The 13928-nt window shown below is 46.5% G+C and overlaps 1 protein-coding gene across 4 annotated transcripts in view; it reads right to left on the minus strand.

Moving 5' to 3' along the window:
• Positions 1–1353: 1353 nt before the first annotated feature.
• Positions 1354–13928, minus strand: part of FSTL4 (follistatin like 4) — a 432333-nt gene continuing 419758 nt past the window's right edge. For 3 of the 4 annotated variants that reach the window (XM_024744975.1, XM_024744976.1, XM_024744973.1), the window contains 2 exons: positions 7348–7457; positions 1354–5197 (listed from right to left, as the gene is read on the minus strand). In XM_024744975.1, coding sequence (XP_024600743.1) covers positions 4489–5197; positions 7348–7457 — 819 coding nt within the window. In that variant the 3' untranslated portion in view covers positions 1354–4488. The remainder of the gene's footprint in view (positions 5198–7347; positions 7458–13928) is intronic. The other variant, XM_024744974.1, reaches the window with a different exon arrangement.

Consider the following 13928-nt stretch of genomic DNA (forward strand, 5'->3'; position numbering starts at 1 on the left):
TCCAAAAACCACGCACATGCTCAACACCCTTGTGCTGGCTAAAGAAGCCTTGCTGTGAATTTTGGAGGTCAATTCCTGCTCTCCCCCTATCTTCCATAATTTCACACATTGCGTTTGGTTAAATTCCCAATGCTGCTCACAGGTCCAAAGGATGGGTGAAACCATGCTTGCTGGGCTCCAGGTGTCAGCTGCGTGGCTGGTGCCTAAACCCTGAAGGCCCAGATAAGATGCTCAAATCCTCAAGTGGCTTGGCAGGTAACCTGGTGTAGACAAAAGCAGGAAGTGGGCTGTAGTCCACCAGGTATTTGGGGTCTTGCGGTCACACCTTGAGTATAGGCACTGTATATTTCCCCCTTGAACTGTTTTAAGCCCCTCTGTTCTATGATCTCTTGATTTTGGAGAGAAATCAAGGCAGTTAGTGACTTTCTTGAACAAAACTGCTTTCCCTATGTGCCAATCTGGGAGCAAATAGTAACATCTGGCCCTATGAGTGACTTTTCACTTGTACCCAAAGCAAGGAAGCAGCATGCAAAGGCCATTGGGGGCTGGTGTGGTGGTCAGGTGACTTGCCCCTTGAGTTGTAGGAGTGGCTCATGAGCAGGAGGCCCCAGGCATAGGAAGGGAGCGAGAAAGGCAGAGAGCAAAGTGAGGATGGAGGGAGGTGTAGCTCAGCCCTCTAAGGGCTTGGCTGAGATGTTATGGTCTCTATTCCCGTCTATTCCCGTCTGACAGTTTCTGTCTGATAATAGCCAACTTCCCTGACAATTCTGAGTTCTCGCTTGTCTTGGTCACCTAACTCCAAAGGGCTGTGAGCTAGGGTTTGGGGGGTGTGATTTTGGGTAGCAAGCGGCTATGTCCCAGTGGGTTCTGATTGCACTTGGAGTGGGATCTGGGGTCCTGGGTTGGGGAGGATGGCCAAGAACTTTGCCATTGATGTCGGCATCGTTGTCATCCTACATCACCTGTCTGGCCTCCTGGCTCAGAGGTGCCAGGTGCAAGTTGGAGGTGCCGGGTGGAAGAAGGAGGATGTGAGGTAGATTGGTGGATGTATAGGAGGGCGTTGGGAGCAGTATCATTGCTCCTGGAGGCTGGCTTCTGAAGAGGAGGATGGGAGAGTGAGCTGTGGGATTTGGTAATGAAACGGTACAGTGTCCGTGGTACCTGAATGAAACACATTGTGAAAAATGAATGGATTACTATTTAAGCCCCTTGTAGAAAAATATATCCATCATGAAGCTGTTTCACATCTCAGTTCTGAAATCTCCTTTAGTTCACAGGTTATTTGGTCAGCAGAAAAGAAGAGGGGGCCACACAAAGCCAACTCCAGGCTGCTTTCCTCAGTGACGACTCAGCAGTTACAATTCCCTGGGGCAGCAGGCGGTTCTTGGCTTTATTCGGGCTGGAGTGCTGTCCTCCAGGGCACTTACCTGGATCTGGGAGGCTGAGATGGGGGCGGGGGCGGGATTGCAGGGACTGAGCTTCTGTCTCCCGTGATGCTATCTCTAGGTCACAGAATATGAAGCTTGGTATGAGTGTGGCCCCAGCCTAGACTTTACAGGGCTCTTCCAGCTACTTCTGGGGGCTTGGGGAAAGTAGCAGGACCCTCAAATGACTTGGAGCCTTAAAAAAGGGGCCTGGGCCAGCCCCAGGCAGGGCTCGCAGGCTCAGTGTTACTGGGGCTGCAAGTGTTACTGGGGCTGCAATGATGGCATCTGCCTCACTCTGTGTGTGGTTCACAACCAAGCTTACTTGCACAGAAAGTCCATGCAGGCGTCTAGAAGCAGACAAATCTCTCTTCCCACCATCAATCCGTGGGTGGCTGCGTGGGCGTTTGGACCGCGAACCTCCATGTGGGGTCTTGCTCGCTTGGGCAGAAGGAGAGTGAGGGCCTCCAGTTCAAATCTTTAATGTCACCGTAGGTGTCGATTACTTCTGTTTGTTACTCTGGAAAAAAATCTACATTGAATTTTTGTGAAATGAATTTTATTTCAAAATCCAGTAATTTTGAAATAGCTCATCACGTAAGTGGCTTTGGGGGTGATTCTTTTGGTAAAACGAATACTCCTTTAATGTGAAATATTAGTAGATCGCCGATAATTTGTGTTCATCAGAAGGGTCGCTGGCTGTTGTGATGACTTCGTACCCCAGTGGCTTTCAAACTGTGTTCCACGAGCCTCTGCTGGGGCTAATGTGTGGGAGAGAGGGGCAGGTGGAGTCCTAGCCAGCCCTTCAGTCGGTTGCACTGCTGAAAAAACATTGACTTTCCTTTGTGAATTTGCAAATTTCACAGTTTTCAGGGCTGTGATTCCCCTCTCCTATTTAATTGTGTCTGAAATGCTGGCAGCAAGACCTAAACTGGCCATCTCCAGCTTTGCAACTTCACAGGTACGACGAGAGGCAGAGAAGCTTTCCAGACACACTTAGAAGTGGAAGGAATTGTGGAAAAGGGACAGGTGCCGCTGAAGTCACTCCCAGTTGAAAAGGCCAGTTGGGACTGGATTGGTCTTTTACTCAGCAGTCCTGCAGTCCAGAGGGGCCAGTGTTCTGGCCTGGTAGTTGGTGGGCTCTTCTTCATGTAGGCTCAGAGACTTTCTTTTTCTTCCAGGGGCTGCCACAGTTCAGAAGATGTTTTCCAAAGGAAGAAGCTCACGAAAGTTGGAGAATTTCAGGGGTAGAAGTGGGACTTTGGAAGAAAATGTGTTAAGACATTGAGGCAGGAATAAAAAAAAAAGGTGAGATGTGTTTTCCATCCATCCCAGTTATTATGAAACTAAATATTAGGCTTTTGAGGTCAGTTTCTTCAACCTGTATCTACATATTGTATCTTAAAAAAAAATCTATGAATGTATTTGTCTAGGCACACCCTGGGAGTTGTTGGGGACAAGAGTTTGGTGGACTTAGATGCATGAAACACGCTAGAGGATTGGCCAATGTCGGGAACTCTGTGGCAGGCAGGTGGGTTGGGCAGTTAGGTGGGAGTGAGAAGCTCTGTTTCCAGTGAGGCAAGGTCTGTGTCTTCCTTTCTCTGAAAGGGGCCATTCCTCAGCAGCCCAAGAAACTCATGGCCATGTTGGCAGGTGAAGACATCTAACCCAATGTGTCTGTGATGGGACCACCTCTTCCAACTTCAGGTGGCTTGAAAAATGACCCTTCAAGCCAGAAGGCATACAAGTGCGATTTGGCCACTGATGTGCACGAGAAGGAAAGGGATGTTTTGAGAGCCCAAGGGGGCCTCTTCCTTGCTGAGATTCTCTGATATGGGCTCTCTTCACGGGGCTGTTGGGTTGTACTTCTTTGATGCCCAGTGGAGAGCCTACCACAGCCTGAGACATTTGGGAATAATGCGCAGTGCCAGCCCGTATCCTTGTGTATTACTGGGGAGAGAGGGACCTAAGTGTAAGAAACACTTACTGAAATGTGCTATCTGTGCTATGATGATGCAGGGACTGGGGTGGCCAGAGCTGAGTGCGAGGGCCACAGGGAGAAGATAAATGGGGTTTTTAAAGGGATAGCCTAAGGAACCCGCCCGAACCCCACTGGTATCCTTCGGGTTTCTGCATTGAGCCTGGAGGCCACTGTTCTGCAGGCTGCACATACCTTTCCAGGCAAGCCTGGTCTGCCCTGAATCTGGGGTACTGGGCTGGCTAATAAATTTCCCCCTTCAGTAGTGAAAAGCAGGCACGCAGGGTTTGTCTTGGTCTCTTGGGGTCCCAACCCTTTACCAGTGTGGTGGCCTGATCTGCACTTGGGGGTGTCCCTGGTGCAAAGGAGCACGATCGCTTGGTGGCCATTGTCTTCTTTCTGGATGTGGGGTGGTGACTCTCAGAGCCATGGCCTAAGGCAGGGAGGAATTACAGCTGGACCTCGGAGAGCATCTTTCTGCTTACTAGCATTTGAGATTATAAAAAATTATTTTTTAATCAAAAATTCCAAAATAAAGTGAGTGATTTCCCCATCCCCCAAGATGCAATAAGTCTTGTTGGCTCTCCCTCAGGCTTACAAGAAGTCAAATGGAAAGAAAAGCAAGAAGCAACTGCGAAGGAGAAAATGAGGTCCAGAGCGAGGGCGATGTGGCTCTCACGCCAGGAGGGAGAGCCCTGCTCCGGGGAGCCTGTGTCTTCAGGCCACATCAGGGTGAAGTCTGGCCAGACCCTGGAGAATGACTAGGCGAAGGCAACCGACAGAAGCATCCGCCTGGAAAGCAGGAGCTCCTGGTTCCATGGCGGCCCAGGTAACGTGGCGCGTAGCTGGGCGCAGAAATGATTCCTTTACACGGCAGCATATTCTCATCGTAGCTCAAGGCAGAAATCATACGTCCTAACGAAAAACCCCCATCTTGTTAGCAGCGCATACCTTATACTAGGAAACTTGCAAGGAGACCAGTGTTGAACCACAAAGCGAATACAGGTTTTTGCTTTTGTCTGTAAAAATGTACAGGGTGCCTGCTTGGGGCTGCGGTGTCAGTACCAGGCGGCACTCGTGGCTGCTTCATACCTCGCCCACCCACACCACTGTGGTCCCTCCCTTTACTCCCGCCACCTCACACCGCGGCGCGTTTTGTCTCGCGTTGATGAGAAACAGTGACTCTCGGGCCGGCGTGAGGAGGTACTGCCCGAACAGCCCGCTGTCCCTCACAATCCTGCGGGGCCCGGCCCAGGCTCGGGCTGGCCCCGCGGGCGCGGGCGGCTCCTTCAAGCCCTTCAGCATGCCCGTCTTCCCCGTGGACAGCTCCAGGAAGAGCAGGTCCGGCTCTGTCTCTAGCGTGGCATAGACGTAGTACTGGTCGCCCTGGGTGAAGGAGGGCTGGAAGGCCACGTCTGAGACGCCCTGGCTCACTTTCAGGTCATAGAGGGTCTGGATCTCCCCCCGCAGTGTGATCTCCTGCACGTGAAGCTGGGGGCTGCTGGAGGCGGCGCTGACTAGGAAGCGCCCATCGGGGGAAGTGTGTGGGGTGCCGGTAACGTGGCCATTGGGGCCGACCACAGCGTCTGTGACACTGTCGAGCAGCAGCTGCGGGGCGGCTGGAGAGGAGCTGTGCTGTCGGCACTGGATGAAGAAGTAGCCGCCCAGGTGGGTGTGGGCCATGGCCTGAGGCAGGCAGCCGTGGCTCTGCAGCCTGATGGTCTTGAGGAGCATCAGTGTTTCCAGGTCGACTTTGTGGACTGCAGGGTCAGAGCTGTTGAAGATGAAGCCGAACCTGGGAGGAGACGCAAACTGAGGTCAGAGGTCAGGAGGACTTTTTGGGTAGGGGATAGGTCATTTGTCTCAAACGATGGCATCCTTTCTCTTTTCCTTTACCATAACCCTTTGGTGACTAACAGCCTATTAATAAGATCTACCATTCTGCAAGAGATGGCTATGTCATAAGCGATTCATCTATGATCTCAAACCAAATGCAGTTGAGTTACAAAATGTTCCTGGATTTATGCTGTTGTAATATGCACGCATCTTTAGAAAGGGTAAAGGAAGAGCATAATTGTGCCTCAGCAGCTTCTGCCTCGGGAATGCCTTTGATTCAGCTCCCCAGAGGCCTTGTGGCAGCTGGGAAGTGGCGGGCCTGTGGCTGGAGGGAGAGGACAACAGGTGTCTGCCCTGACTCTGCCTGCTAGGAGGACAGGAGAGGTGAGTCTATATCTGAGGTGGTTTTTGGACTACCGGCTGGGTCAGAACTTGGGGATGCAGATGCAAGAGAACAAGGACAGACATCCTATCCGTGCTCCCTTACCCTTGGAGACGAACGTGGGTAAGGGTTGAGTGCAGCCTCTTCCCTGGCCACGTTGATGATGCTGGTCACAGGAAGCCCCTTTGGGCTGGGGCTAAGGACAGCTTTTACCTTTACAGCCAGATGGCCTGGCACTGCTGCGGTGCCCTGCTAGCTGCAGAGCCTGGGGCAAGTTGCTTGCCTCTTCGAGCCCCTGCTAATATAAAGAGGGTAGTTCCTTCCAAGGGCTGTTGGGAGGATTAAATCTAAGAGGGAGCTTTAGTGGAAGAGGTCAGTAGGTGGAAGCTGCCATATCTGGACTTCGTGAAATTCCTCTTTGGAGGCTGGTTGTGAGCTGCAGAAGGGCCTGATTCCAGGCAGGACTTCCCTCTGATTGTGAGAGCCTCTGCCTAAACCCCTCACTTGCAGAGGCCTTTGGGTGCTGTGTACACCTTACAGGAGCAGAGAAAAATCTCTTCCACAATTTTTTCTTGAATAACAAGCTGTGCCTCAGAGTAGGGGAAATGCCCACTTTACAGCATCTTTAAATTAGCATCCTTAAAGAGCTAGAGCATGGAAAGAGCAGGAAAGAAAACCCCATGCTTATAAGAAACTGTAATGTAAAAGTCACACACAGGCGCTGCAGAGCCTGAGTTTGCATGACTCCTGGCTGAATTCAGCTTCTTTGAGGGGTTTTACCATTTACAACCATTTTAGAGGCTCTGTCCCAGGTATTCTCTGCAGTGAGGTAGGGAGGTCATAAAGTGGTTACTTTCTCCCTTGGCCAAAGATGAACGGGAGAGCCCTATTTTTACAAGTCCAGCTTCAGCTTGCAAAAATGAGTCATTTCTCCCTGGAAAAAGGTGCTCGATGTCAGAGTAAAGGAAGGCATAAACACTGCCACAAGACATTTGGGTCTTGATGACTTTATAAAAGGGCATGCTCAGTCTTCTGGCAGTGGTGCCTTGACAGAAAATGTCAGGGGTTCTCTGAAATGAATAGGGAAGGGGAGTGGCCAGGCTGGGATGAGGCTTGCAGTCAAGGCCATGGCTGGTATTATAAAGCTGTTCTTTTGGATGGTGGCAAACCAGACAACGAGGAGGCCTTGTTTCCTTGCAGGCCCCTGCATGGCTGCTCTGGGGACTCCTAGAGGAACCACAGGTTGTGGTTAGCAGAGAATGAGGCCAAATGGGGCACTGAAAGGAGACTCAGCTTTGCATTTAGTCTGGCTCTGCCAGTTCCTGGTTGTGTGACTTTGGCCAGTATCTTAACTCCTCTGGACCTAAGTTTCCTCATCTATAAAACAGATTTGAGACTGCCTCTACTAGTTTCTTGCGTCTAGCAAGGAGAGGGTACTCAATTAACGACAGTTATTTCCCTCTTTCCTCTGCTGTCCTCATCCAAGGGTGAGACTTCCTGACCTCACTGGGCCCCTGAGGGCATTAGGAGCTGGGTGCCTTCCTTAACTTTAACAATTGAGGACTGGGGATGGGGCCATTTCTCTGTCCATTCCTGATGGGGTCCAAAGCCAGCCCAGGAGGAGTGGGGGAGAAAGAGAAAGGAGCAGGGCCACCCTGGGCGAAGCTGCCCCGTGCAGGGCTGAGCTGGGGCACGGAGTAGGTTAGGGCATTGTGGGCCGGTCTCACCTGACGTGGTTGATGATGAGGTTTGTTGGAGGAATGAAGAAATCGTCCACTCCTGCAAAGGGCGTGCGGATGAGGTGCTGACCCTGACCGGTGCTGGCCTCTGTGATCACCTGCAACACAGAGCGGAAGTCCTTGTGAGGGCCCATCCCAGCGGGGCTTGGAAACCTGCAGACACATGCACGCTTGGGTGGAGACCCCGGCAGACAGGCTGCTTGAGAGAGAGATGATGGGCAAGTCACCGTCTTGGGTGGGCCAGGAGCAGAGTGGGAGCTGCTTGGGAATGGCATAGGCAGGGACCCATCCTTCCAGGGAGGGGAAGTGGGGAGACAGGAGTGAACACCTGAATCGCTCCCTCTTGCTCAGTCAGGCCTGCCCCTGACTGACTGTGGTGCATGTTGTCAGCCACCGTGATGTGACAGCAGAGTGAGGACTTGGAGGGGCTGTGTTGGGGCTTCTGAGGGAGGGTCCTCGGAACCTAAGCATCTCTGCTCAGAGACAGCCTCCTCCACGACAGGGAGTCCCACCTTCTCAACACTTAGGCTACCGTGGGAAAGGCGGCGAGGTTTTAAATAACAAAAATGCTAAACGCTGGAATCACTGACTGGCTCTGTATTTTCCCTTGATGCCAGGCACCTGGGCTGGTTTGTTGAGAGTCTCTGTCATATGCGCCTCACAGAGGCGCTCTCTGAGAACTGTGACTCCATAATTTATTAGAGAAAGCAGGCATCCTGTCAGAGGTGCTGGCCGTGTCATTCATTTTATTTTTATTTATTTATTTAAACATCCTTATTGGAGTATAATTGCTTTACAATGTTGTGTTACTTTCTGCTGTATAACAAAGTGAATCAGCTATATGCATACATATATCCCCATATCCCCTCCGTCTTGCGTCTCCCTCCCACCCTCACTCTAGGAGGTGGGTCATAAAGCATCTTGCTGTCCTTTATGTCATAGAGTGTTCTGCCTGTGTTTTCCTCTAAGAGTTTGATAGTGTCTCGGCCATTTCATTTAAATGCCTGTGATTAGGATGCTGGGGAGGGTTCCAGTTTCACAAAGGGGACTTGCTGTGAGAAGTGAAGAATTAGTCCCTGTGTTTTGTACAAATTGGTAGTTTGACAGAGCATGCTGCCTCTGTTCCCCTGGAGGTACCACTTTCTCCCATGCGTGCTTGGCAGGAAGTGACTTGAGCCATTCCTTGGTGTGCGTCCCTGCTGTGTCTGTATCAGGGAAGGGCACGGTGGCAGCACAGAACAGAGCCAAGTGATGTCTGGGGTTAGACAGGACGAGAGCATGGTTTGGAGGCCCTGCCAGAAAGCGCCCCCCGTGGTCAGGCTGGGCTTTTATCCATCAGCTACTGAGGCCTTGGGCACAGGCAGGCTGGAGACACTGAGCCAGCCATCCTGTGTCCTCTTGCTTTCTGCATGTGCTCTTCAGCCTCCAAGTTCCAGGTGATTGCCCAGAAGGGTGGCAGACCTGCAGCCAGATGAGGGGCTTGGCCAGCTTGTGGGCAATTTTGGCTGGAGGACCCCAAGGACAAGCCCAGACCTTCTTAGCAGGACAGGAGGCAGATGCCAGACCCTGACCAGGGAGGGGAGACACTTTTCCTGATCTTCAGTGTTGTGGCCATTTATACAGAAGGAAGGATTCAGATTTTTGCAGCCTGAGGCTGAGGACAGTTTGTGACGGGGCTTTGTGACACACGTGGCCTCGAGCTCTGGATGCTTTTGCCTTTTAAGAGTGGGACTGCCTTCTGTCTCTTACTTTAATGACAAGACAAACAGCACCTGCACTGCTTCCTCCGGCAGGTTTGAGGCTTTAGTTTTTTGGACTGTGCTTCCCTTGAGGGGTCAGCAGGCAGGATGCAGGATTAGAATGATGAGAGCTGTGATTTTCAGTCTTGAGGCAGCTCTAAAGTTAGGTTATTTTCCTGTGATTTTAAATAAAAAAGGCCAAATGACACTTCCATGGCAAGTCCATGGGAAAAGCTTAGAACTAGGCATTACGAAAATATCAATATTAGGAAACTGGATCTTAGAGAGTCCAGGTGAACATGCCAGAGAATTCCAAGAAGCCATGCAATCATTGCTTGATATAAGGTCTGTCATTTTAGCTTATAATAGAGATGGAAAATTACAGGCTGTCAGCAGTCAGTGTCATTCATGCTTCACCATCCTGACACCCTATATTCAGAGGTTACTTCATCAAAACCCGGTGTCATGGGCCACCGAAGTGATATGGGCTAGTCAGCCTCATTTCTCCAATGAGTCATGAATTCCTTCTTGGCCTGTGTCCCAGCGCATGGCTGGGCACATTTGTGACCAAAAGATAATTGTTGAGCTTCTCAAATTTCCTGGCTCTAGGGGCTTGGTTCAGGAGATGCACATAGTTGGCTGGGTATCAGGAGATGTAAGTTAGTAGTGAGTGTGGGGTAGGGAAGTCTGAGCATCTGCTTCCGAGGCGTGGACAAAACCAGGTGAGAGGTGACAGCTGGGGAAGGGCAGGGTGCAAGATATCGAGTGGGATGGGGAGAGAGGCAGCTGAAAGCTGGGAGTGGGTGGGCGAGAGCACGATGGGCAGGATTCGAGACGGTGCCAAAGGTTCTAACACTGGCTCCTGGGGCAGGGCCTTGGTGGAATAAGCCTCATTTATAGAACCACCTTCATTTAGTCATAGCAAAGCTTGTTTAACCAATTCCTCAGTGTTGGATATTTAGAAACATTAAGATGGTGTTTTCAATGTTTTGCAAATATAAACATTGCAGTAACACACAATGTTGTAGCTAAATCTTTGTGCCCATCCCTGATCGTCACCTTTGGATAAGTTCTGAGAGGTCAAGTTGCTGGATTGAAAGCAATGTTCTGAGGCTTTTGGTTCACATTTCCAAATTGCTCACCATAAAGGCTCTGCCCACTGACATTTCCAGGAGCAGTTTCTGCAAGCAGTGGTTTCCTGAACCCTAGTCCACAGAGGTGAAGGTAGGTTTATTCAATTTATTTCATTTTCTTGTCATAGTGCATTTCTAAGACTTTCCAATTATGGTGATGGTGGGCATAATGGTCTAATTCCTGCTATTAATTAAAATGCTTTTAGTGTTTTGTCATTTAGGCAAAATTTCCTCTTGGTTTCTTGGAAATAGTCTTCATTATGTTTATGTCTTCTATTCCTATTTTTAGTTTTTTAAAAAAAATTAAGAATGTCTGCTGTATTTAGTTAAATGCCTTTCCAGCATTTACTGAAAATATTATAGCTTTTTTTCTGTTTTGTGTTATGAGTAATGTTGACTGATTTCCTGAGAGTGAACCATTACTACATCCCAGGAATTTGTTCCCTGCTCGAGCAGTTAGATGCATTGTTGGACTCTATTTTTAATACCATGTTTAGAACTTTGCTTCTGTATTCATAAGTGAGATTAGTTGATAGTTTTTAATATTTTTGAATTTTATTTTATTCATGTTTTTATACAGCAGGTTCTTATTAGTTATCTATTTTATACATATTAGTGTATACATTGTCAATCCCAATCTCCCAATTCATCCCACACCCCCACACCCCCAGCAGCTTTCCCCCCTTGGTGTCCATACGTTTGTTCTCTACATCTGTGTCTCTGTTTCTGCCCTGCAAACCGGTTCATCTGTACCATTTTTCTAGGTTCCACATATATGCGTTAATATACGATATTTGTTTTTCTCTTTCTGACTTACTTCACTCTGTATGACAGTCTCTAGATCCAACCACGTCTCTACAAATGACCCAATTTCGTTCCTTTTTATGGCTGAGTAATATTCCATTGTATATATGTACCACATCTTCTTTATCCACTTGTCTGTTGATGGGCATTTAGGTTGTTTCCATGACCTGGCTACTGTAAATAGTGCTGCAATGAACATTGGGGTGCATGTGTCTTTTTGAATTATGGTTTTCTCTGGGTATATGCCCAGTAGTGGGATTGCTGGGTCATATGGTAGTTCTATTTGTAGTTCTTTAAGGAATCTCCATACTGTTCTCCATAGTGGCTGTATCAATTTACATTCCCACCAACAGTGCAAGAGGGTTCCCTTTTCTCCACACCCTCTCCAGCATTTGTTGTTTGTAGATTTTCTGATGATGCCCATTCTAACTGGTGTGAGTTTTATTTTTTAATACTAAGGAGTTGCACATTTTTTTCCATATGGTCTTGGATAGTTCAAATGATATTAAAATTATCTACATTTGAAAGGTTTGATAAAACTTGGCTGTACATTTTTCTATGGTAGATCTTTGATCTTTAAGAAACCTCTTCTCTGTTAATTGTTCTATTTCAAGTTTTCCTTTTCTTAGGTCAGTTTTTTTTCCTCCTTCTTCTTAATTTTTTTTTATTGAAATATAGTTGATTTACAATGTTGTGTTAATTTCTGCTGTACAGCAAAGTGACTCAGTTATACATATATATTTAAAAATTTATATAAATATTACATAACTATTATATTTATATCTTTTCCATTATGGTTCATCCCAGGACATTGAATATACTTCCCTGTGCTATACAGTGGGACCTTGTTGTCCATCCATTCTATATGTAATAGTTTGCATCTGCTCACCCCAAACTCCCAGTCCATCCCTCCCCCGCCCCCACACCCTTCCGCCTTGGCAACCACAAGTCTGTTCTCTATGTCTGTGAGTCTGTTTCTGCTTGGAAGATAGATTCATTTGTGTCATATTTTAGATTTCATATATAAGTGATATCATATGGTACTTGACTTTCTCTTTCTGACTAGGTCAGTTTGTTTTTTTTCCCCTGTATTTTGCAAACAATCATCCATTTCTTCTAGGTCTTAAAATTTGCCGCCCCAGAGTTGCAGTGTGGTATTATTTTACAATTATTTTCATCCTCCTTTATCTGCAGTAATATGTCTTTTCTCATTTTGTTTATATTTTTTTCTTTATCAGGTTTGTGAAGGATTTATTGGTTTTTGTTTGTCCTTTTTTTTATTTCTACTAATTTTAGTCTTTTAAATAATTCCTTCCTGCCAGCTACTTTGTTCTTTTTCTTATTTCTTAATACAAATACATTCTCTGCAGGCTTTTAAGACACAGATATTCCTTGTGTACAGCTTTCTCTGTATCCTGTAGGTTTTGATGAGAAGTAGTCTCTTTTTCATTGCTTTTGAGACAGTTTGTAATTTCTCCTTTTAATTTCCTCTTTGATGCAGTAGTGATCTAGGAGTGTTTCCTTATTAGGTAGGTCACATTTTAATTGTTTCTAATTATCAGATAATGTAGCCTATAACACTGACTTTTACAAAATTTGCTAAATTTTTATTTGTGTTTACTGACACATATGTGGACGTGTGAAAAATTTCTATTTGGCAGAGGAAAGGTTTTCTATATATTTATTAAACCAAGTTCCTTATTCATATTATTCATTTTTCCCATGTCATTATTTTGTCTCTTTGGAATGTACAATTTAAGTGCATTGTAAATCAAGTTCTTGTATTTTTAATCACTCTTGTATTATGTATTTAGTTATGTTGTTTGCTATCTGTTGGCTGTTTGTCTTCACATAATGCTTCTCCTTCTGCTGTTTAGTGCTTTTAACCTTAAATTTGACCTTGTCTGATATTACACTCATACATCTTTTTGTCCACCTACCATCACGACTATTTCCACCCCTTTCAATTCAACCTTTTATTATCACTTTATGGGTTTCCTGTAAACAAGTTACAGCTAGTTTTCTCTCCCTCCCTTCCAAACCCAATCTCATCATCTCTGCTTTTAATAGGAGAAATCAGTTTGTCACATTTGGAATAATTAGACAGTTAACTATCTCAACTATTAATTTCAAAGAACATTCTCTATATCTTATCCCTGTAAGATGACATTTTTGAGTATTTTTACCCTCCTCCACTCCCTACCCTTACTTTTACAGAAATAACTTATCATCTTTAGTTAGAGCCTGGTATCAGAATTTCTCTTTCAGTCCATTTCTCCTAATTCAAATGCCCTTATTTAGCACTTATTAATACATTTCCATCTTATTTTATTTTTGGACCTTCCTCTCTAGGTTTCTTACTTAGGCCTGTTTCCTCTTTATCTTTCGCCATCTCGATGTCTCTGATCTGGTTCACCTACTGTTCTGGTATCTTTCATGATCTGCTCTCTGAATTCTTGCATATCCTTAGGTCTTTCTTTTGTCCTGACAGGTAAATGATACCTTGGATATCAGCCCTTTTATCTTAATAGCATGTAGGTATGATGCCACGGTCTTCCAGCAGCTGTTGCAGGTGAGAAGTCCAGTGCCAACCTAATTGTTCTTTTACAGGTGACTTTTCTTTCTGCCTTGAAGCTTGTAATATTTTTCCTTTATTCTTGGAAGTCCAGAGTTTTACCAAGAGCAGAGATGTGTTATTTCTCCTCAAGTTAGCCTAGAACTTACAGATCCCTTTTAATCTACATAATTTACTTTTTCAACTTGGAAATTTTCTTCCAAATTTATTTAATGTTTGACTCCATTCCAACTATTACCTTTTCTCTTTCTAAACTTCTTTTGACTTTGAAACATCTTTTGAGACTTCATATCTCAATCTTGTATTCTGTGATTTGAG

The sequence above is a fragment of the Neophocaena asiaeorientalis genome, unplaced genomic scaffold (assembly GCF_003031525.2).
Source record: "Neophocaena asiaeorientalis asiaeorientalis breed wild unplaced genomic scaffold, Neophocaena_asiaeorientalis_V1.1 scaffold235, whole genome shotgun sequence".
Taxonomy (NCBI): domain Eukaryota; kingdom Metazoa; phylum Chordata; class Mammalia; order Artiodactyla; family Phocoenidae; genus Neophocaena; species Neophocaena asiaeorientalis.